Source organism: Hemitrygon akajei, unplaced genomic scaffold (genome assembly GCF_048418815.1).
Source record: "Hemitrygon akajei unplaced genomic scaffold, sHemAka1.3 Scf000050, whole genome shotgun sequence".
Taxonomy (NCBI): domain Eukaryota; kingdom Metazoa; phylum Chordata; class Chondrichthyes; order Myliobatiformes; family Dasyatidae; genus Hemitrygon; species Hemitrygon akajei.
Window position 1 is genome coordinate 5,226,641 of NW_027331936.1, and position 24,589 is coordinate 5,251,229.

Below are 24,589 nucleotides of genomic sequence, written 5' to 3' on the forward strand. Positions count from 1 at the left end.
CGACAATTTCCATGCGTAACTTCATCCATCACCTTTGTCACCTCCTGGAGGAACTCAATCAAGCTGGCAAGACACAAACCCGACCCAAAGCCTTGCTACTGAACCCCAAACCACCTCATACATCCTCTCTGTCATACTCCCATGGGGCAGAACATATAAAAAGCTGAAGGTATGTACCACCAGTCTAAACGACAGCTTTATTCTGCATTTATAAGACTACTAAATGGTCACCTACTATGTTATTAATAGCTCTTAATAATAATAAGACAATTTCATATCTAAAATTATAGCATCGTACATCCCGTAACTAATAACAACTCAGATAACAACTTAGATAACCACAATAAACTCACAGGACAGCAGACAGAATACCGTTCGGGTTTGAACAACAGATAAAAGATTATGTAATTCTATTTCAATCCCTGTAGAAAGCAGAAATCTTTCAGTGTTAGATTGTCTATTAAAAAAACACATCTGATTCTGTTCCTCGTGTGTTTAAGAGAAGTTCCAAATATATATAAAATTCATACAATACTTGTGAAATTTCTGCAACATCTGATGAAGCATTCGCGTAAAATAAACGTCCTATTAACAACCACAGAGGAACAACGACCACTATCAAAATAATTGGAGGGATTTTCCAGAGAGTCTCACTGAGCACACTATGGTTTTGTCTAGCTTTAAGCCCACTCATAATTTACTGAAACAGACAAAATCAGGTATCTAATCAGAAGAAATACGAATTATACCTTGACACGGTTATACATTGATGATTTTAAATTATTTGCTCTTGCATCAGTAAAGCTGAAACAAATACTTCAAATAATGGAACTAATTTCCAAATATATAAGCATGAACTTTAGACCAGGAAAGTACAGAACATCATTAAACATAAAGAAAGGTGCAATAGAACCGGTAGAATATCAAACAGAGCATCAGGATACAATGCAACAGAATATGAAATGTATATTTAGGATATCAATAAGCAAAGAAAATAGATAATCGTGTGATAAAGGAAAACCTTCCAACAAAATTTACTTCAAGGCTGAAGAAAATCTGAATTTGCTGCAAGGCTGAACAAACTTCGAATTTACATCAAGGACCTCAAGAAAATCTGCCAAACAGAGCTGAACAGTAAAAATATAACAAAGGTAGTGAACACTCAGTGTTCCCATATTGATGCATTGGTTTGGTATAATATCCTGCTCTGAAACGGATCTGGAAATATGCAAAGAAAAATAAGAACTTAAATAGCAATTTCTGGAAAACACCATGTGCAATGGAAACCGCGTAGACTGATATGAACGAGGACAGTATGAGGATGATGAATAACAGATCAAAAAAATGAGACAACAGCCAGATAAAAATTGTCAGGGTCAGGGGTAATATCATGGACACATTTCGTGAAAATTGTTTTTCTGCGCCAGCAGCACGATTACAGTAAAGCATGTGCGGTGAGCGTGTATTTATGTATACAATTGTAGAAATAGAATTGTATCAGCGTGAATTAATCAGGCTGATGGCCTGGTGGAAAAAGCTGTCGCGGAGCCTGTTGGTCCTGGCTTTAACACTGCGGTACCATTTCCCGGATGATAGCAGCTGGAACAGTTTGTGCTTGGTGAGCCTTGGGTCCAGAATGATCCTTCGGGCACTTTTTACCCCCTTGTCTCTGAAATGACCTGAATAGTAGGAGGTTCACATCTACATATGCACTGGGCTGTCCGCACCACTCTCTGCAGAGTCCTGCGATTGAGAAAAGTACAGTTCCCATACCAAGCAGTGATGCAGCCGTTCAGGATGCACAAAATTGTGCCCCTATAGAAAATCGTTAGCATTTAGGGGCCCATCCTAAACGTCCTCAACCATCTCAACCATCTGTTTTTCTGCTTCTTCTTTTTTTTTTGTTCAGACTAGAGAATATGCCAGGCAGGATGTTGGAATGCTCCTCTTGCAGGATGTGGGAAGTCAGGGAGACATCCGGTGTCCCTGGCAACGATACCTGCAAGAAGTGCATCCAGCTGCAGCTCCTAATAGACCGCGTTAGGGAACAGGAGCAGGAGATGGATGATCTCCGGAGCATTCGAAAGACTGAGCAGTTTATAGATAGTAGCTTCCACGAGGTAGTTACACGTAAGGAACAGGGCACAGGAAATTGGGTTACCGTCAGGCGAGGGAAGGGGAAAGGGCAGTTAATGCAGGGTTCTTCTGTTGCCATTCCCCTCCAAAATAGGTATACCAATTTGGATACTGTTGTGGGGGGGGGGGGGGGGGGGAGGATGGCTTACCTGGGACAAACTGCGGCAGCCGGATCTCTGGCACTGAATCTGGTGCTGTAGTGCAGAACGGGGGGAGGAAGAAGAGGAGAGCGGTAGTGATAGGGGACTCCGTAGTCAGGGGTACAGACAGGAAATTCTATGGTCGTGACAGAGACTCCCGGATGGTTTGTTGCCTCCCGGGTGCCAGGGTCAGGGATGTCTCTGATCGCCTGCACAGCATTCTGAGGTGGGAGGGTGATCAGCCAAATTTCGTGGTACACATCGGTACCAATGCCATAGGCAGAAAGAGTCAGGGTGTCCTGAAGAGTGAGTACAGAGAGCTTGAAAAACAGGACACAGAGGGTAGTAATCTCCGGATTGCTGCCTGTGCCACGTGCCAGTGAGGGTAAGAGTGCGATGCTCTGGCAGATGAACACGTGGCTGAGAAACTGGTGTAGCGGGCAGGGTTTCAGATTTCTAGATCATGAGGACCTCTTCTGGGGCAGGTGGGACCTGTTCAAGAGAGACGGGTTACACCTGAACTACAAGGGGACCAATATACTTGCAGGGAGGTTTGTTAGTGTTATTGGGGAGGGTTTAAACTAGATTGACAGAGGGATGGGAGCCAGAGTGCCAGAGTAGATAGTGGAACGGTGGTAAAAATAAATAATGTTAGTAGTTCATGCAAAGCCACAAATAGCAAGGTTGTGTGTGGTGGTAATAATCTTCTGAGGTGTGTATATTTCAAAGCGTGGAGTATTGTGGGAAAGGCAGACGAGCTGAGGGCCTGGATTGACACATAGAATTATGACATCATAGCCATTACAGAAACTTGGCTACAGGAGGGGCAGGACTGGCAGCTCAATGTTCCAGGGTTCCAATGTTTCAGACGTGATAGAGACAGATAAAGGGTGGGTGGTGGCCTTGCTAGTAAGGAAAAATATTACAGCAGTGCTTCGGCAGGACAGATTAGATGGCTTGTCTACTGAGGCCATATGGGTGGAGCTGAGTAACAGGAAGGTATGACCACATTAATAGGGTTGTATTATGGATTACCCAATAGTCAGCGAGAATTGGAGGAGCAAATCTGCAGAGAGATAACAGACAACTGCAGGAGACAGAGATTTGTGATTGTAGAGGATTTTAATTTTCCACACATTGATTGGGACTCCCATCCTGTTAAAGGTCTAGATGGGTTAGAGTTTGCAACATGTGTTCAGGAAAGTTTTCTAAATCAATATATAGATGTACCAACTAGGGAGGATGCAATATTAGATCTCCGATTAGGAAATGAGTTAGGGCAGGTGACAAAAGTGTGTGTAGGCGAACACTTTCCTTCCAGTGATAAGAACGTCATTAGTTTCAACTTGATCATGGATAAAGATAGCTCTGGTCCTCGGGTTGACGTTCTAAAACTGGAAAAAGGCCAAATTTGAAGACATGAGAAGGGATTTAAAAGTCGTAGATTGGGACAGGTTGTTCTCTGGCAAGGATGTGATTGGTAAGTGGGAGGCCTTCAAAGGAGAAATTTTGAGAGTGTAGAGTTTGTATGTTCCTGTCATGGTTGAACCCAAAATTAATAGGAATAAGAAGCCTTGGTTATCGAGGGATATTGGAACTCTGATAAAGAAGAAGAGAGAGATGTATAACATGTATAGGCAACAGGGAGGAAATAAGATGCTTGAGGAGTATACAAAGAGTAAGAAAATACTTAAGAAAGAAATCAGGAGGGCTAAAAGAAGACATGAGGTTGCTTTGGCAGTCAGGGTGAACGATAATTTTAAGAACGTCTACAGGTATGTTAAGAGCAAAAGGATAGTAAAGGATAAAATTGGTCCTCTTGAAGATCAGAGTGGTCGGTTATGTATGGAACCAAAAGAAATGGGAGAGATCTTAAATGGGTATTTTGCATCTGTATTTACTAAGGAAACTGGAATGGAGTCTATGGAAACAAGGCAAACAAGTAGGGAGGTCATGGAACTTATACAGATTAAAGAGGAGGAGGTACTTGCTGTCTTGAGGCAAATCAGAGTAGATAAATCCCCAGGACCTGACAGGGTATTCCCTCGGACCTTGAAGGAGACTAATGTTGAAATTGCAGTGGCCCTGGCATAAATATTATGTCGATATCCACGGACCGGGTGCCAGAGGATTCGAGGATAGCTCATGTAGTTCCGTTGTTTAAAAAAGGCTCAAAAAGTAAGCCATGAAATTATAGGCCGGTAATTTTGACATCGGTAGTAGGTAAATTATTGGAAGGAATACTAAGTGATAAGGTCTCCAGGTACTTCGATAGACAGGGACTTATTAGAAAAAGTCAGTATGGGTTTATGCGTGGTAGGTCATGTTTAACCAATCTATTAGAGCTTTTCGAGGAAGTTTCCAGGAAAGTGGATGAAGGGAAGGCAGTGGATGTTGTATACATGGACTTCAGTAAGGCTTTTTGGCAAGGTTCCGCATGGGAGGTTAGTTAGTAAGATTCATTCGCTAGGTATACATGGAGAGGTAGTAAATCGGATTAGACATTGGCTCAATGGGAGAAGCCAGAGAGCGGTAGTGGAGGATTGCTACTCTGAGTGGAAGCCTGTGACTAGTGGTGTGCCACAGGGATCAGTGCTGGGTCCATTGTTATTTGTCATCTATATCAATGATCTGGATGAGAATGTGGCAAATTGGATCAGCAAATTTGCTGATGATACAAAGATTGGAGGTGTAGTGGACTGTGAGGAAGGTTTTCAAAGCTTGCAGAGGAATTTGGACCAGTTGGAGGAATGGGCTGAAAAATGGCAGATGGAGTTTAATGCGGACAAGTGTGAGGTATTGCACTTCGGATGGTCAAACCAAATTAGAACATACAAGGTAAATGACAGAACACAGAGGAGGGCAGTAGAACAGAGGGATCTGGGAGTATGGATACATAATTCCCTAAAAGTGGCGTCACAAGTAGATAGGGTCATAAAGAGAGCTTTTGGTACATTGGCCTTTATAAATCAAAGTACTGAGTATAAGAGTTGAAATGTAATGTTGAGGTTGTATAACACATTGGCGAGACCGAATTTGGAGTATTGTATGCAGTTATGGTCACTTAATTACAGGAAGGATATGAATAAGGTTGAAAGAGTGCAGAGAAGGTTTACAAAGATGTTGCCGGGACTTGAGAAATTGAGTTACAGAGAATGTTTGGATAGGTTAGGACTTTATTCCCTGGCATGTAGGAGAATGAGAAGTGATTTGATAGAGGTGTATAAAATTATGATGGGAATAGATAGAGGGAATACAAGCAGGCTTTTTCCACTGAGGCTAGGGGAGAAAAAAAATGGGTTATGGGTTAAGGGTGAAGGGGGAAAGTTTAAAGGGAACATTGGGGAAGGTGCCTCTTCACGCAGAGAGTGGTGGGAGTGTGGAATGAGCTGCCAGCTGAAGTGGTGAATGCGGGCTCACTTTTGACGTTTAAGAAAAACCTGGACAGGTATATGGATGAGAGGTGTATGGAGGGATATGGGCCAGGTGCTGGTCAGTGCGACTAGGCAGAAAAATGGTTTGGCACAGCCAGGAAGGGCCAAAGGGCCTGTTTCTGTGCTGTAATGTTCTACGGTTCTTTGGTTCTATCTGAGGTGAAAGAGGTGCCGTTGTGCCTTTTTTCACCACACAATTGATGTGTACAGACCACGTGAGGTCCTCAGTGATGTGAATGCCAAGGAACTTAAAGCTGTTCACTGTCTCAACCCCAGATCCATTGATATCAGTGGGGGTTAGCCTATCTCCATTCCTCTTGTCTTTGCGACATTGCATCCAGCTCCTTTGTTTTTGCGACATTGAGGGAGAATTTGTTTTCTTGACACCACTGTGTCAGGCTGATGACTTCTTCTGTGTAGGCTGCCTCGTTATTACTTGAGATTTAGCCAATAAATATAGTATCCTCAGCAAATTTAATTAGCAGATTGGAGCTGTGGGTGGCGACACAGTCATGCGCATACAGAGAGTAAAGGAGGGAGCTTAGGACACATCCCTGAGGGGCTCCTGTGTTGAGGAGCAGAGGGGCAGAGATGAGGGAGCATACTCTTACCACCTGCCGGCGATCTGACAGGAAGTCCAGGATCCAGCTGCACAAGGCAGGGTCATGGCCGAGGTCTCTGAGCTTCTTGTCAAGCCTGGAGGGAATGATGGTATTGAATGCTGAACTGTAGTCTAATAACATCATTCTCACATAAGCATCCCTCTTCTCCAGATGTTTAAAGAGGTGTGCAGAGCAGTGGCTATTGTGTCATCTGTTGATCGGTTGTGTCGGTAGGTGAATTGTAGGGGGTCCAGTGTGGGTGACAGCATTCGGCAGATGTAGTCCAGGACCAGCCTCTCAAAGCATTAGCTTATTACTGAGGTGAGTGCGACAGGACTCCAAACGTTCAGGCATGTTGCCTTCGTCGTTTTAGGTACAGGAACAATGATGGATGATTTTGAAGCAGGAGGGAACTCTACAGTGGGAGAGGATGAGATTAAAAATATCCGTAAATACACCTTCCAGTTGTGCCGCGCGCATCCTGCGTACCCGCCCTGGGATGCCGTCCGGTCCTTCAACCTTGCGACTGTCCACTCGTTGGAAACACCTGCGAACTTCAGCCTCAGAGATGACCAATGTGCAGGTCGCTTTGTCGGCTCTCCTCGGGGTCTCAGTGTTGGCGATATCGAACCGAGCGTAAAAAAGATTTGACTCATCTGGGAGAGAGGCAGCGATGCTGGCAGCACCACTGCACTTAGCTTTGAAGTCTGCATTGATGTACAGACCTTGCCATAAGCTGTGTGTGTTGTTGGTGGAGAGTTGTGCCTGAATACGATCTCTGTATTGTCGTTTCGCTGCCTGGATAACTTTGCATAGATCAGAGCTGAATTTCTTGAGCTCCTGCTGATCACCGGCATTGTAAGCAGTCGGTCACACGGCAAGTGCTGTTCGCACGGAACTGTTGATAAAAATTTTGTCGTTTGGGAAGTCCTGACCGACTTCTGAAGGGAATCATCCCCCCTCTGTGACAATAACACACAGCTGGGGGATGTTGGTATTACACAGTTGTGATAATAACAGCCGGGAACTCCCTTGGCAGCCAGAAAGGTTTACACAGCAGCACCAGGTACTCCAGATCCGGGGAACAAAAGGATTAGAGGGAATGGACATTCCGGGGTTCCACCAAGCAGTAATGATCATGGAACATACCCTAAATCCTGTTCTCTTCCCAAATAGGTTTGCGTGTGTGTGTGTGTGTGTGTGTGTTGGGGGGGGGGGGTGGAGGGTGGTGGCACTGGATGATGACACGATTGTTGGTGACTGTAGGGGCCAATTCTGGATCTGCAGACCCGGGAGCAGTTGGGACAGAGGGACAGCTGGGATGCAGGCGCTTGGGTAGTTGGATCCTTCTTGCATCCCCTCTTCTTTTCAGCAGTCGCTCTTCTAGGTTCCTCAGAATTCCTGGCTTTTCCGTGGATCAGCGGCTGCCACTCATTGACCTCCATATTTGCCTGAGAGAGCCTCTGTTTAATTTGGTCCTTGTACCTCCTGCGCGGGGCACCACGATCTCTCTTGCCCTGAATGAGTTCTCCGTAGAGTACTGCTTTCGGTAACCTGGAGTTCTCCATGCGAGGTACGTGGCCTGTCAGACAGCGGATCTGGCTGAGCAGCAAAGCGGCTTCAGGGCCTGGAAGTTGAACATATAGAGCTATGCATGTCTGTGTGATTATGTGAAATATTAAACTAAGTAAGTAGTGCAGAAATAGAAATTTAAAAAGAGATTAGTGAAACAGTATCGATGGGTCCAATGTCCATTCAGAAACTGGAAGTCAGAGGAGAAGTTGTTCCTGAATCGTTGAGTGTGCGCCTTACTCCGAACCTGTACAGTAGTCCCCATGAACCAGACGGTGATGCAGCCAGTTACAATGTTCTCCAAGTTACACCTGTAGAAATATTCGAGTGATGTTGGAAACTCCTGATGAAATATAGTCACTGTTGTGCCTTCTTTGTAGCTGCATCGATATATTGGGTCCAGGTTAGATATTGGGAGATACTGACAGCCAGGAATTTGGAATTGTTCACTCTTTCCACATCAGATACCTTTATGAGGACTGGTGTGTTGTGTTCCCTCATCTCGCCTTTTCTGAAATCCACAATTAGCTCTATTGACATATTTTTATAACGCAAGCAGGATTCAGCACTCCGTACAAGCATATGCAAATCCAATAAGGGGTACACATCACTGAACGAAAATGAAAGCTTAACCCATAAAAAATGAAGAAACTATCATAAAACGCTAACCAATGGAAGAGTCTGACTCCCCACGGAAGACAGCCACACGATCTGAGCCGACTAGATGTCGACAAGGAAGCGTCGAGCCCCTGGCTCAGAGTTGGAGAACTCTTCCCAGAAACAGAAGGGATCATTGTCGCAATACAGGACAAGGTTGTTAACACATGTAGTTATCAAAAATACAGAATAAACGACCAATAGGTTCAAGACGATATATTCTGAAAATTACAAGAGAAACTAGAAACAATCCGACTTTACAAGATCCTGCAGTAGTTTAACTGAATCTCATTACTTGCACAAGCACAATCAAGTGGTGGACAACATTCACAAAAACATTGCTTAAACTACAACTGATGAGAAACACCACAACTTGCAGTAAGTACAAGCCTGCTCCACTTTTAGAGTTCTATCGGAGTCCTTCATATCATACTGCGTCCGATCATTATTTCAGATAGCATAATCCATGATATGCGTTCGGATGTAATTTTACAGAATAAACAAGCAAAAGCAACTTTTAAATGTATATAGCCATTCCAAACACACATAACTTACAGAAATGAATTAGTAAAAAAATGCCAGAAATATGTTGAATTAAAAGGACAAAATGAATGACTATGGAACACGAACAGGGTATTCGTTATCCCAATCGTAATATCATTAACTAGTATCATCCTGAAGGCTTTACAGAATAGTATTAATAAATTAGGCCCTCACGGCAATACTTGTGTAAATCTTCGAAAACCCTCAATACTATACACCACGAAAATATTCTGAATTTTCCTATCAATTGAGACATGAGTGTGCTTGGCTATGCCTGTACCTCAAGTGTTACCAGTTTAGGCTAAGATAATAATAATAATAATAATAATAATAATAATAATAATAATAATAATAATAATAATAATAATAATAATAATAATAATAACAACAACTTATTTATAAAGCACGTTTCATCCAGACGATGCCGTTCAAACCGCATCACAACGGGATAAAATAAAAGACAAAATGTTGTCAGTCCTAATATACACCTCAGACTTCTGCACAGTACTGTAGTTTTAGGTGTTGAATTCTACAGTTTAGGAACAGAGTCCCAAAAAAGCTCAACGCTGACCTCCCAATGATCCTTTGACCTTCTACCTTATTGTCTGCCTGCACTGCATTTTCTTGGCAACTGAATCACTGTTTCCCTGAACTATCCTGTTCCGTTTTTCCTTCTACGACCTCATTGCACCGATGTGATGTGATGATCTGTTCGGATCGCATGCAGAAAAGTTTTCCATTTTACAGTGGTGCATGTGACAATAATAAACAAATTTACCGATTGATTGCCAATAATACAGTGCCCTTTGGTTGCTTAAGATTGTTATACCCGGGGGGTTGGCAGTGCGGATGAGCTGCCACGTCCTATTAAATGCTCCCAGTGGCAAGTAGCCTCTGTCCAGCTCCTGGCCTTCACATGCGGTTCAGCCACTAAGCCTGGTAAAGCGTTTCTTCTGACAGGAGAAGGGGCACAGGTGGGTTACTGATGCCTTACAGCCAGTCGCTTTGGGCAGATGGGGCTCATCAGCCGTGATTGGCAGCCCACCCAGGAACAGGGAAACTCTGATCTCAAAGCTCCGCTGCCTTGCAACTCCACCCCTCATGGGAAAGAGATTGGGAGTAAACCCACTGGGAAAATTCTTGACCTGGAGCCCCTAAGTCAGTGTTAAATGGTGTTCAACGCAGACTGGCATATCCTGCCAAGCTGTGTCAGTCTCTGCCGATCCCTTGTGTTCATCAAATGCATGGAGAGATAGAGCTTGCTACATCGGCAAAAGCTTCCTCTCCATATCGGAGTGTCCCGGCTTGCAGGGGTAGGACATCCACGGTCGACTCTGACAGACGGAGGCCTCATAAGACAGCGCCCCACATCCCCACTGCAACGCTGATGAGTAGCAGTTTCCAAGACTTCACCACCCTCGCCCACAGACACGATGTACATCACTGAGACAGACGCTTGCGGTTTCTTCCATTATCACATATTCCATCTTTCCACCAATCCTCCATCACTGTGATTGAAAACTACCCATTTTCATTCCTGTCATTCCGATGGGTTATCGATCCGCAACTTCACTGTGATTCTCCCCCAGACGCTGCCCGACTTGAGTATTTCCCGCGTATTCTGCTCCTGTTTTGATGCAAGAGCAGTGGACACCTGTGACTCCCCAGTGTTCAGCTTTGCCAAAATGCACAGTGTCCTGCTCTCCATAGTTCCACACCAGATCAACATTAACATCCTCTGTCAATGAGGTAAACAATGCTTTAAATATAGTGAAATTTTGTTGTAATGGGAGTGCAGTCAGGATTGCAATAGAATATTCAAGATTCGAAAACTTTATTGTCATTCTAACTGTACATCAGCTCTGCAGGGCAGAATGAGACAGCGTTTCCCCAGGAGAAATGCAATCATAACATAACAAATGCAACAATAAATAGTAAACACAACAATAAAAAGAAAAACACAACAGCCACATGTCAGTTAAAATCAAGTTACAAGTGTCCAGTGCAGTTAAAAGTGTCCAAAGTAGAGTCAGATCGAGCAGCTATTTAGCAGTCTGACAGTCTGTGGGAGGAAGCTGTTTAGTTATTTTGTGGTTTTAGTTTTGATGCTCCTGTAACGTTTGCCTGATGGCAGAAGAACAAACAGTTCATGGAGAGGGTGCGAGGGGACTTTAATGATGTACCGTGTCTTCTGGAGGCATCGACTCTGAAAGACGGCTTGGACAGAAGGTAGGGAGACCCCAATAACCTTCTCTGCTCCCCTAACAACCATCTGCAAGGTTTTTCTGTCGGCAGCACTGCAGCTGGAGTACCAGGTTGTGATGCAAAAGGTCAGCACACTCTCAACCACTCCTCTGTAGAATGTAGTTAAGATGTTAGTGGGGAGTGATGCTTGTTTAAGCTACCTCAAAAAGTGCAATCAGGGGAATGTTCACCTTCACAAATAACTAGAACCAGAACATGAGGATTGGACATTTTCAGGGACATACGTTGCTGTCAATTCCGGTGTCTGTGAACAGAACTTTACTTTCTGTCCTAATATCCATGGAAGCATTGAATTTATTCACGTAATCTCAAACACTGAATGTTGAAATGCAGTTATAAAGTTCTTTGTCAGATTAGCCATTTAACATTTTGAATATGTTCTCTCTTCCCATGGAAGATGTTCAACAGAAACACAAGGAGACTCTGCGGGCACAAACTGAAACACTGAGAGTGAACACGATCCTGATGAGGGAGAAGGTGAAGGTTTTCCAGCTAGTTGATCGATACGCTGAGCTCACGGTTATTTCTACTGTTCGAGATCGGACACTGGTGGAACATGAGCTGCTGGCAAGAGGCAGAGACCACGAGGAGTGTAGACAGAAACATCTCCGCGGAGAGTTGGAAAAAATCCGGACTGATCAGTTACTCCAGAGCAGCTTTTCCCGGAGTAAATCCAAATCTGGGAGTTCGGCAGCAGTGGCTGGAGTCCCGGGGATCGGGAAAACAACAATGGTACAAAAGATTGTTTATGACTGGGCCACGGGGAAAATATACCAACAGTTCCAGTTTGTCTTCAGTTTCAAATTCCGGGATTTAAACTCCATTAACTGCAGAATAAACCTGAAGGAACTGATTCTGGATCAGTATCCTTACTTTGGGAATATCCTGAGAGAGGTCTGGAAGAACCCAGAGGGGTTGCTGTTTATATTCGATGGTTTGGATGAATTCAAACACAGAATCGATTTTGCGGACAGTCGGAGAGACACCGAACCAAAGCACCAGTGCCCAGATCCCGAGTGGTGGTGTGAAGTGTCTGACATTGTGTACAGTTTAATCCAGGGCAAGCTGCTCCCAGGGTGTTCAGTGCTGGTGACTACCCGCCCCACTGCATTACATGTATTGGAAAAGGCAGAGATCAGTATCTGGGTTGAAATCCTGGGATTGGGTGGTGAGGAAAGGAAGGAATATTTCATCAGGCATTTTGAAGATCAGACGGTGGCGGCAGCTGTTTTCAAATATGTGAAGGAGAACGAGATCCTGTACACCATGAGCTACAACCCCTCCTACTGCTGGATCCTCGCTCTGGCACTGGGCCCCTTCTTCACACAAAGAGTCAGGGACCCGCAGCGAGTTCCCAAGACCATCACCCAACTGTACTCCTACTATATTTACAACATCCTGAAAAACCACGGCCGTGAGATTGAGAACCCCCGTGATGTGTTACTCAGGGTTGGTCAGATGGCCTTCAGAGGGGTGTCCGAGAAGAAGATTGTGTTTACAGATGGAGATTTGATCAACTACAATCTGCAGCCTTCCCAGTTCCTGTCCGGGTTCCTGATGGAGCTTTTGGAGAGAGAGGATTCTGCCCGGTGTGTGGTGTACACATTCCCACACCTCACCATCCAAGAGTTTGTAGCTGCAGTCGCACAATTCCTGAATCCACATCCCGAGGATCTCCTGATATTCCTCAATGAGGCCCACAACACGACAGATGGACGATTTGAGGTATTTCTTCGTTTTGTTGCTGGTCTCTCCTCCCCAATGACAGCTCGGGGCCTGGAAGAGTTTCTGGGTCCATTCCCTCTTCAAATAACCTGCTGGGTGATTGACTGGGTGAAGGAGAAGGTTAAACACCAGAGTTCCATCACAGAGAGTGAAGCTGGTAAAAGGAGCCTCCTGAACACATTGCACTACCTGTTTGAGTCTCAGAATCTTGGATTGGCTCAGGCCGCACTGGAATCAATGGAATCACTTTCATTCCGTGGAATGACACTGACCCCGATTGACTGCGCAGTGCTGTCTCATGTCATCGGACTTCGTGATACAATAAAACACCTCGACCTGGAGTACTGCCTCATTCAGAGTGAAGGAATCCAGCGGCTCGGACCCGGGCTGCACAAGTGCCAGGATTTGAGGTAACTTGACTTATCTCTCACTCTGATCTGTGAAACTGTTCCATTGTGTTGTTTCAATGTCAAGGGATTTGGTTAAAACTATAGTAAATGGGGTTCTGAAGAATTGTGTCAAATGCCCTGGCCACTAATTCCCCAAATACAGGAGGTTTCTGTGATTCCTTGTGAAGGGCTGTTGGAGACTTTGTCAGTTCAGAGAACACCGGCCTTTGGTTTAATGATAATAAATCACAGGAATGGTCGTGTTTTTCTCAGCCTGTGACACGTCCATTGACAATGTTCCTTCTCACTGTTACTGACATCCAGACCGACACTGACTGTGGCAGGTGGGTCACAGCTTCACACCCCCTTCCCGGTGAGGGACAAGAGAACGTCAGCAGACTGTCCCAGTGAGAAGGAAAGAAATACCATTGTGAGATTGTCCTCCCCTGCCCTTCCCCGTGTGTGACTATCACCATCAGTCCACCTGTGTGACTGTGCTCACTACGAGATACCCAGACCCCATGGGCGCATCTCCTCTCCCGACTGTGGGTCTCAGTTCAGGTCCACCTCTTCCGTGCAGTCTTTTTCTGCATCCTCTCGTCTTGTAGGATTAACTTTTCCCATCCTCCTTCCTCCTGTGGGATCTCTCTTCCCATCGAGTTTTCCTCAGGTGCAGACCCTTCCACCATTCCCATCGACAGTCTCCCAATCATAAATTTTGCTCACTGTGGGACTTTCTTCCATCATTCATCCCTGCCCCTTCTGATGCTCTCAGGCCAATAACACTTCTCTAACTGTCAGAAATGAGACAGAATATGTGTATTTTACAGGGTCACACCAACAGATTAAATTACTGATATTCGGTGAATACCCTGGAGCTGGGCAGAGAGGGACATTGACAGTGATGGGAACACCGATCAGTGATTTACTGAAGGGTATAGTGGTTCCTGAAATAACTAATTGAGAGTAATTCCCTCAGACCCTCATCAATTCATCAATTTGTTCAGCAATCTGTCTGTTTGTGTTTAGACTTGCGGGGAATGAATTGCGAGATTCAGGAGTGAAACTGGTTTCTGCGGCTCTGAGGAACCCGGAGTGTAAAATACAGAGACTGGGGTAAGTACCAGACTGTGGGAGAATGTGTTTACAGTCACTGGGTGTCTGACACTGAACATTAATGTGATCAGTAATTGAGATACTGATAAACTCTGGGAATTTGTACCGTCTCCTGTCTCTTTGTGTCCTTCACCCTCACTCTCTCTCATCTCCAGGTTGGACAATGTCGATCTCACAGTTTCTGGTGCCGAGAATCTTGCCACCGCTCTCGGAACAAACCGATCACTGATGGATCTGAACATGGATCGTAATAAACTGGGAGATTCAGGAGTGAAACTGGTGTCTGTAGCTCTGAGGAATCCGGAGTGTAAAATACTGAAACTGGGGTTAGTACCAGACTGTGGGAGATTGAGTTTACAGTCATTGGGTGTCTGACACTGAACACTAATGTGATCAGTACTTGCGTTACTGATAAACACTGGGGATTTGTACCGTCTCCTGTCTCTCTGTGCCCTTCACCCTCACTCTCTCTCATCTCCAGGCTGAGGGGTGTCGGTCTCACAGATTCTGGTGTCGAGGATCTCGTCTCTGCTCTCAGAACAAACCCATCACTGACGGAGCTGGATCTGAGTGAAAATAAACTGGGAGATTCAGGAGTGAAACTGGTTTCTGCGGCTCTGAGGAACCCGGAGTGTAAAATACAGAAACTGTGGTAAGTACCAGACTGTGGGAGATTGTGTTTACAGTCACTGGGTGTCTGACACTGAACACTAATGTGATCAGTAATTGTGTTACTGATAAACACTGGGGATTTGTACCGTCTCCTGTCTCTCTGTGCCCTTCACCCTCACTCTCTCTCATCTCCAGGCTGTACAATGTCGGTCTCAGGGATTCTGGCGCCGAGGATCTCGCCTTCGCTCTCATTACAAACTCATCACTGACGGAGCTGGACCTGGGATTAAACTCGCTCACAGACCGATCTGTCCCCGCTCTCCGCCGCCTCATACTGACCCTCCCGAGTCTGGAGCGGATCTGGTGAGAGTTTGTGTCAATGTTCAATGTGATGAAATATCAGCGGATCCGCGGGTTTTCTGGTGATATTTGTCTGTGAGTGTTGTTGAAACATTAACCCCGGTCCCCTGTTACTGACACTGTTGTGTAATCTGTTTATTTCATCTTTATTCTCCCATCTGTTTCAGGCTGCACTGGAATCGGTTCAGTCCAACAGGAGAGAGGGAACTGAGATCTCTGCAGGAACCCAGACCAGGACTGAGAGTGGAGTTGTGAACATCTGAATGTGTGAACATCCCTGCTCGCTGAATGAGGACATGTTGGCCGATTTCCTGCAATACGCGTTTAATTTCTAACTGTTCTAACAGATCCTGGCTTCAGCCGAGCGCTCTGTGATCTCAGAGGCGGTGCCGCAGTGACATGATTCCGCGTCCTGTCCAGTTCACACATTCCTTAATTTACATTTGTCATGATGAAATCAATAAACCGCTGTAACTTCCTGCATTGGTGTCGGACCTGAATCTCACTAGAGGAGAAACAGTGACCTGGGGTTACTGCTGCTCCCCACACTCGGTGAACTGCAATAATGGCTCAGAGCTCCTCACACTGGTACAGCAGCGTCTCAGAGAGTAGGTGCCCACAGACAGTTAACATCTACTGTAATGTCAGACGTGATTTCACTGAGGTCCCAAGTACGAATGGGATGCGGGATGGAATACCGGCATTCAGCACAGGGTGAAGCTCCAACCACATCGTCCCATCACACACTCCCGGGGTCAGACACAGGGTGAAGCTCCAACCACATCGTCCCATCACACACTCCCGGGGTCAGACACAGAGTGAAGCTCCCTCTACACTGTCCCATCACACACCCCGCTGACAGACACAAAGTGAATCTCCCTCTACACTGTCCCATCACACACTCCCGGGGTCAGACACAGGGTGAAGATCCCTCAACATCATCTCATCACACACTCCCGGGGTCAGACTCAGAGTGAAGCTGCTTCCACACCATCCATCACACACTCCTGGGGACAGACACAGAGTGAAGTTACTTCAGCACTGTCCCATCACACACCCCGGTGACAGACACAGAGTGAAGTTACTTCAACACTGTCCCATCACACACTCCCGGGGTCAGACACGGGGAGAAAACACGTTTCTGCAGTGTGAGATATACCAAAAGAGTTCTCGAGTTGAAACTGATTACAAAGGAGACTCTTACTGTGTTCACCTTGGAACTGTAGCACAAGGAACCACACACACACACAGGGAACCACACAGACACAGACACAGGGAACCAGACATACACACACACACACACACACACACACACACACACACACACACACACACACACACACACACACACACACACACACACACACACACACACACACACAATGAAGTGTTACAGCTGCGCCTCAGTTCCAGGCTGAGATTGTCTAGTCCCCATGATCTCTTCACTCCCCATCCCTATCACCGCTTCCTCGCACCCGAGATACGCCCACTCTCCTGACCCCAACCTCCCTGAGCACTCTCCTGGCTTTGCAGACAAAATCGACAAAAGAGATTGGAAGCTCATATACGGTATACTATCAGACGTGCGTCCTCAACGGTCGGAAACAGCAGAGGGTCAGACACAGAGTGTATGCCCCTCTACAGGGCCCCATCACACTCTCCACGGATCAGATAGAGAGTGAAGATCCCTCTGCAATGTCGCATCACACAGTCTCTGGGTCAGACGCAGAGTGAAGCTCCCGCCGCATCGTACCATCACACAATCTCTGTGTCAGACAGAGAGTGTGGTTTACTCCACATCATCCCATCAGAACCCTCCAGGGTCAGACACTGAGTGAAGCTCCTTTTATATCGTCCCATTACATACACCTGGGGGTCAGAAACACAGTAAATCTCCCTCTCCACCGTCCCATCACACACTCCCGGGTTCTGAGACAGTGAAGTTCTCTCCGCACCATCCCATCGCACACTACCGGTGTCAGACACAGAGTGAACCTACCTACACCTCGTCCCATTACACACTCACAGGGTCAGACATTGAGAGAATCTCTGTCCACACCATGAAATCACCCACTACCGGGGTCAGACACCAAGAGAATTCCCTCCACACTGTATAATAACACAATCGCAGGTCAGACATTGAGAAAATCTCCCTCCAGACTGTCCCATCGCACAATTCCTGTGTCAGACACAGAGTGAATCTCCCTCCACACCGTCCCATCACACACTCCTGCGGTCGGACACAGAGTGAATCTCCCTCCACATCATCCCAACACACACTCCCAGGGTCAGACACAGCGTGGAGCTGTTCTGAATGAGCTGGGAGAAATCGAGGAAAATCTGCTGTATTAAGTTCGTGAGAAACTTTGGAGTTGGTTCGAATTGTCTCTTGGACATGTGTGTGAGCGGCTGTTTTAGTGTGGAAGCTTCGTTTGGAGTTTTTCTGCCAGTTTGGACTGGGTTCGTTGACGGCTGCTAAATGCCTGGCTCCCAGCTGCAGCTGCTGGCAATTCGCCAGGAGACCGGTTTGCTCCAAACACCGGAGACAAACGCCATTGTTCTCCCATTAACATCGGGACAACGTCCCTCCTCTTTTATCGTCGTGATTCTCGTTCGGTGTAGGAGCCGGAGCATCTGTTGAGAAGTCTCGACGTCTCACGGCCTGGAAGGTTTGCAGGACCGACGGAGCCTTTCCTGGCGTTGGAATTTCTGGCGCCAAGCCAACAAGGTACTGTCAAGTACAAACTTTTCCGGCCAGTTACTCAACTCGTTCCAGGACTTATAACCGGCACATCCGTCTATCTCTAGATTTGGACATATACATGCCGGGCCGTTCTCCACGGAGTTCCAGGCCTTCGGGGAGTTAGACAAAGGCGGCTGCATCTCCATCCTCGGACAACGCCCTGTTTTGGTCGGTGAAAGGAGAACGCGGGTGCAGTGTATTTTGAATCTTAGAACCACTCTGCAAAAAATATGTGGTGACTATGGAGGACTTGTTTGGGAAAGGTGGTATTTTGGCCACAGAGAATGAGTTCGGGTAGGCAGTGTTTTATCTAGAGCATATATGTCAAACTCAAGGCCCGCAGGCCAAATCCGGCCCGCGGTGGAATTATCTTTGGCCCGCGAGATAATATCTAATTACTATTAAAGCTGGCCCCAGTAATCGAAGCGCCTATGGCGTATGATATGGCTAATGCTGAGTTTTTTCAGGTACCAGGTTTTCAGGGTTTTTAGTGTTTATTCGGCAGTCTTCTTCATAAGAAACGGAATTTGTAAAGTGAAACACTTTGTAGTTATAGCAGAGACTGAGACACATGAGAGCAGGCTGAAAAAACGGAGGCAACGAAAGCTGCGTTCGCACGCGTCCGACTGATCCGGCCCGCATGAAGCTGCATTTTGCTCAATCCGGCCCATGACCTGAAATGAGTTTGACACCCCTGATTCTAGAGAATGATGAGTTAGTACACCGGGATCTTAGTTGGGGGGATCACGGTGGAAAACATCTTTTTAAAGATGGAGCTGGTGACATTTCCACGCAGCGAATTGTCTTCGGACACGTTGAGCCTTTCATCCCCAACGAGGTCCTGCTTCCTGGGACAAGTAAGGTCAGAGATAACTGACATCAGACACAAATTTAAAAGACACACCCTCCGTAACGTAATCTCTTTCCGGCATCAGGTGTTCATGCAGCTGGAAATGGAGGACGACGTTGAGGGCCGGTTTACTGTACGGGTTATTGAGGGGGGTAGACTATCAGGTGTATTGGAACTTTCAGCACCCACGGTGCCAAGCGTGCGGGGAGGTGGGGCACTTTCGGAGGGACTGTCCTAACACCCGAAACCCTAGGGTGTCCACTTCGGGCACCAATGCCCCAGCTACCTCTGCCCCGATCCTATTCCTGTGCCTGCACCTGAGCCGACTCCTGCTTCCTGCTCCTATTCCTACGTCTGTTTCAGTCCCTGCTCCTGCTCCGTGGTTCAGGCGGGTGATCCTGAGGCTACGTACAGGGAGGTTGAGGCGAGGGACGGGGAGGAGCTTGTGCTGAGAAAGAAAGCAAATAAGAAATCCAAACACATGAAAAAGTCGGCCCCCGAGACAGCAGAGCTCCCGCCTATTTGCCCTGAAGTGGAGCGGGAGGCTCGGGGAAGTGCGCAGTTGGAAGCGGAGAGTACCGCCCCATTGGTGAATCCTGTACCTGTGTGCGCCTCCCGCTTGAAGTGAAGGGTATCTTCCCCCAAGAGGGTAGGGAATGTAGATGCGGGGGATTCCCAGGAAAGGGTGGGAATCCGGGTAGAGGTTGGGTCTAACCCTGAATCCCCAGACATAGTCACCAGTCCTGTGGTAGGTGGTGTGATTGTGCAGGAAGCTAGTGCTGGGCCTGTTTGCACAACTAAAACAGACCAGGAGCCCTCCACCCAAGACTTAGCAGTAAGCGCCTCCCTGGAGGCAAGTGTATTAAACAGTATGAGCGGAGAGGAGACCAAGCTCTCTCACTGTCAGCATCAGGCTGCCGGTGAATCCCTTGGATCAGAGGTGCTGGGGTCCCCTTCATACTTCTCTCCTGGGGAGGATGATATAACCTGCATGCCGACCCCATCAACTAATGGCCTGCAGGGAGTCCCTGGGGATTTTCCCTCCATCGTCGTAACTGTGGATAAGACTGATGCGACGGTGGAGCGGGAAGGTATGAGGGAGGTGCCCGCTGCGCAGTGTGGGTCACAAGTGCAGCCGTCTATTAGAACACATGAGGAGGAAGATGGGGGAACTATCTGCAGTGAGGGGTTGGAGGGAGACTCTTTTGATAGCGAGATAATAGAAATCCTCACCCCTCCTGAGAAATCCCCATTGATATATGTGGAGGAGATCAGAGAATTCATTCTCACCTCTGAGGGTGCAAAGCATCGGCCTAAACTAACCTCGCTTCGCTGTCCTAGCATGCCGAGGCTGGTGAAGTCCCTGCGAGTCATCGTCGGACGGAAGGGGAAGGTGAAGAGGAATGCTGTGTCGGGGAATGACAGACGACAGCCGAAATCCTCCCTGGATGACCTGGTGAGGGACATCAGAGTGGAAAGCAGCCTCGCTCCTTCGGGAGATGGTGGGTCACAGGGTAGTGATGGTAGCAGTCGGTCCCGGAAAGCGAAGAATATTCTTGGTTTTCTTCGGGATAGCGCGGCTGAGGGTGACACCGCTCTCAGTGGGAAGGGTACTGGTGCTGAGGCCTAGTCTACTCCCTACATGACACTCACTGTAGCTAGGCTAAATTTTAATGGTAGCTGGGGTTCTCTCCGAAGATAAAACACTCTGGCAGTGTTCAGGGATGGGAAATATGTTGTGAATTTCCTGTAGGGAAAACATACCACCCCGGGAGACGAGTCTGCTTGGCTCCTGGAGTGACAGAGAGCGGTCTACATGAGCCTCCGCAGCTTTTGCGCAATCGAGACAGCCCTGAAGCCCTCCACCCAGGACTTAGTAGTAAGCGATTCCCTGGGGGCAAGTGTATTAAACAGTAAGAGCAGAGAGGAGACCAAGCTCTCTCACTCTCATAATCGGGCTGCCGGTGGATCCCTAGGACCTGAGATCCACCTCATACCTGCCTCCTGAGGAGGGTGATATACTCTGCATGCCGACTCCATCAAATAACGACTAGCAAGGAGACCCTGGGGATGATCCCTCCATTGTCGTAACTGTGGATAAGACTGATACGCCGGTGGAGCGGGAAGGTATGAGTGAGGTACCCGCTGTGCAGTGTGGGTTACAAGTGCAGCCGTCTATTCGAACACACGGGGATGAAGACGGCGGAATCTATTTGTAGTGAGGCGGCGGAGTGAGACAATGGACATCCTCACCCCTCCAGAGAAATCCCCATTGATACCTGTGGAGGAAATGGGAGAGTTCATTCTCACCTCTGAGGGTGCAAAGCATCGGCCTAAACTAGCCTCGCTTCGCTGGCCTAGCGTGCCGAGGCTGGTGAAGTCCCTGCGGGTCATCCTCAGACAGAAGGGGAAGGGGAAGAGGAATGCTGTGTCGGGGAATGACAGGCGGCAGCTGAAATCCTTCCTGGATGACCTGGTGAGGGACATCAGGGTGGAAAGCAGCCTCGTTCCTTCGGGAGATGGTGGGTCACAGGGTGACGCTGGCACCGCTCGGGCTGGAAAGCAAACAGCATTCTTGCTTTATTTTTCGGGATAGTGTGGTTGAGGGCGTCTCCGCTCTCACTGGGAAGGGTACTGGTGCTGAGGCCTAGTGTACTCCCGACATGAAGCTCACTGTAGCTGGTCTAAATTTTAATGGTAGCAATGGTTCTCTCCGCAGAGAAAACAATCTCGCAGTCTTCAGCGATGGGAGATATGTGGTGGATGACCTGTAGGGAACCCATAACACCCCGGGGGTCGAGTCCGCTTGGCTCCTGGAGTGGCAGGGAGGGGTATACATGAGCCTCCTCAGCTCCAGCTCTAGCGGGGTGGCGATCCTGTTGGCCTCGACCTTCCAGCCGGAAATGGTAAAAGCTCAGGATGTCGAGCCCGGCCGCCTGCTCCATCTGGCTGTGCGCCTGAATGGTGAACCTCTGCATTTCATCAACGTGTATGCCCTGAGGGGCGCGGTGATGCAGACGCGCCTGTTCCCTATTCCGTCAGCTGTCCACTCTACTGAGCTCCATGGATCCTGGGGGTGGGGACTTCAAATGTACCTTCGAGGTGGGGAACCTCTGCAGTCTCCAGCGCGACACAGCGTCGGCAAAGAAGCTGAATGAGTTAATCGGCCCCTTTGAGTTGGTGGACGCCTTGCGGGATCTACATCCTGACTCTGGAGCCTGCTCGAGAAGGTCTAGAGGTGGAGATTCCCGATTAGACCGCCTCTGTGTCTCTCAAGCGTACAGCTCCCCCGCGACGGCAACCTGCATGCGGCAAATGTCGTCCTCGAACCATCACCTTGTGTGGATGGAATTTCCCCTCGGTACTCTGAGGCGTCGCGGCATCAGCGCCGGACTCCGGAGCGAAGGGTCCCGAGTTCAAAGCCAGCCGGCTCCCTTGCACGCTTTCCATCCGTGCTGGGTTGTGCGTCGAGCTGGCAACTCGACCTCGTAAAAATAAAACTGGAGAATGTCACAGAAACGCCATGAGCAATCACCGGAAAGATCGGAGCAAAAAGCTTGTCATGACGGCGCCCGATGACTCCACCTGGAGGTAAGGACGTTCTTCTTCTTCTACACTGAGCTGGGATCCAGGCACTGGCACTGTAAGAACCAGCTGCTGGAGGAAAGCCGACTCCGAGCGTTCTTGGTCGCCTGGAGGGAAAGACAGGGTTAATTGTTTTTATGTCGGGAGTAGACTGAGACTGAGCGGTTTGAGAGAACATTGCTTGACCTAGAGCATCGGAGGGAGTCGTGACAGACACGTGACAGCACTGCTCACCACCCGGTCGGAAGGCACGTCACCTGCCAGTGAAGGTTTGACCCCTCCTCGCCCATCAATGCACTGTTACGGACCCGCAGGTCTCGTTCACTGTGGACTGTCAGTTTAACAGAGCGCTTCAGTGAGGCAGGAGTATGATGTTGTTCACTGACCGACTCGCAGCTTGTTTACCTTTGAAACAAGGACACAGACAGTCACGGTCAGGAGTCAGAAGAAGGGTGGGGGGGGGGAGAGAGAGAGAGAGGGAGAGGGAGAGGGAGAGAGAGAGAGAGAGAGAGAGAGAGAGAGAGAGAGAGAGAGAGAGGGAGAGGGAGAGGGAGAGGGAGAGGGAGAGGGAGAGGGAGAGGGAGAGGGAGAGGGAGAGGGAGAGGGAGAGGGAGAGGGAGAGGGAGAGGGAGAGGGAGAGAGAGAGAGAGAGAGAGAGAGAGAGAGAGAGAGAGAGAGAGAGAGAGAGAGAAAACGAACGAACGAACACAAGCTGGTACAGGTAGCAGTTCCAGCTTGTCGAAACTGGGGATTTGGAACTCTGCTACTCCCACTGATATTTATTAATGACCACCGTGGAACCCGTGAAATTCCCCGTAATTGCTTTTTCTCTCTACGTTTTACCTCTCGTTATCATCGCTGTGTGTATGTTATGCTGTGCTTGGCAAACCATTCAAAGCACGTCTGCCATTCTTTAGTTCTGTACAGTCACATACAGCGTTAACCTTAGAAACAGTTAAGTGTAAAACTTCCATTAAGATATATTACTTTCCTTCTCACTCTGTTACATGTAATGCTTGGCGAGTGGCGTGGATCCGAGGGGTAGACTGTATTGGAGGGGTCGTGACTGTCACGTGACAACGCTACCCACTACCTGGTCGGAAGGCACGCCACCTGCCAAATACACACCTCACCACTGGCCCCTTTAATTAGCCTTGTACTTGGCCTCGAGCAATTGGCCTTTGTAATCGGCTTAACTCTGCTGGCACGGAGCCTTTGGCCCCTCTGTAGATTACCTGCGCTGGACCCTCCATTCCCGTGCACTATAAAGGGTGCCACGTGTGCTTTCCCTTTGCCATCTTCAAGGGACCACCCTGCTTCACTCCAGGCTGAGAACCGTGGAACGGCGCTGGAGGAATTGTTAGTGAGCTGTGCGTTGAATAAGATGGGAGCGTTGATTACTGTCTTTAATAACACAGAGCTGTGCCTGCGCAGGGTCAAGGGCTGGCGGATATCGTATAGAATTTTCCCTTGTGTGTTTGCGTGTGTATGCGGGTGTGCGCGCGTGTATTTTGTTCCCAGGCGATTTCCCAACGTTCGTTAGTAATTGTCCGTGTGTGTTTTATTGCCGAACCGACTTTCCCCACGACTGCTGTAAATTGTGCGCATGTGCCTGTTGCTTCTGTTGCCGTTTTCCCACGTTTGCCTTTTGTAAATAAAATCATTTTCTGTCCAAAGTCCTTGCTTCTGAGACATATCGAATCTGTTTCCCCACTTACAACATTTGCTCAGCCAATTTACATTTTTCTACGTTCATGCAATATGGGTGTTGTTTAATCGGTTTGGCTTGACCAATATCTACGTCATGTACTGAGACCGTGGTTTGCTTGGGAACATCGGGAAATAAATCCTTAAACTTCA

The 24,589-nt window shown here is 47.7% G+C and overlaps 1 protein-coding gene across 2 annotated transcripts in view; it reads left to right on the top strand.

The window, feature by feature from the left end:
- Positions 1-16,032, top strand: part of LOC140721111 (NACHT, LRR and PYD domains-containing protein 3-like) — a 28,017-nt gene extending 11,985 nt beyond the window's left edge. Inside the window, exons 6-11 of one of the 2 annotated variants that reach the window (XR_012097317.1) lie at positions 11,747-13,484; positions 14,493-14,579; positions 14,735-14,905; positions 15,061-15,231; positions 15,387-15,626; positions 15,719-16,032. Coding sequence is in view for 1 of the 2 variants with exons in the window: in XM_073035975.1 (XP_072892076.1) it covers positions 11,747-13,484; positions 14,493-14,579; positions 14,735-14,905; positions 15,061-15,231; positions 15,387-15,554; positions 15,719-15,806 (2,423 nt within the window). In the remaining variant the exon portion in view is untranslated. The remainder of the gene's footprint in view (positions 1-11,746; positions 13,485-14,492; positions 14,580-14,734; positions 14,906-15,060; positions 15,232-15,386; positions 15,627-15,718) is intronic. The other variant, XM_073035975.1, reaches the window with a different exon arrangement.
- The last annotated feature ends 8,557 nt before the right edge of the window (positions 16,033-24,589 follow it).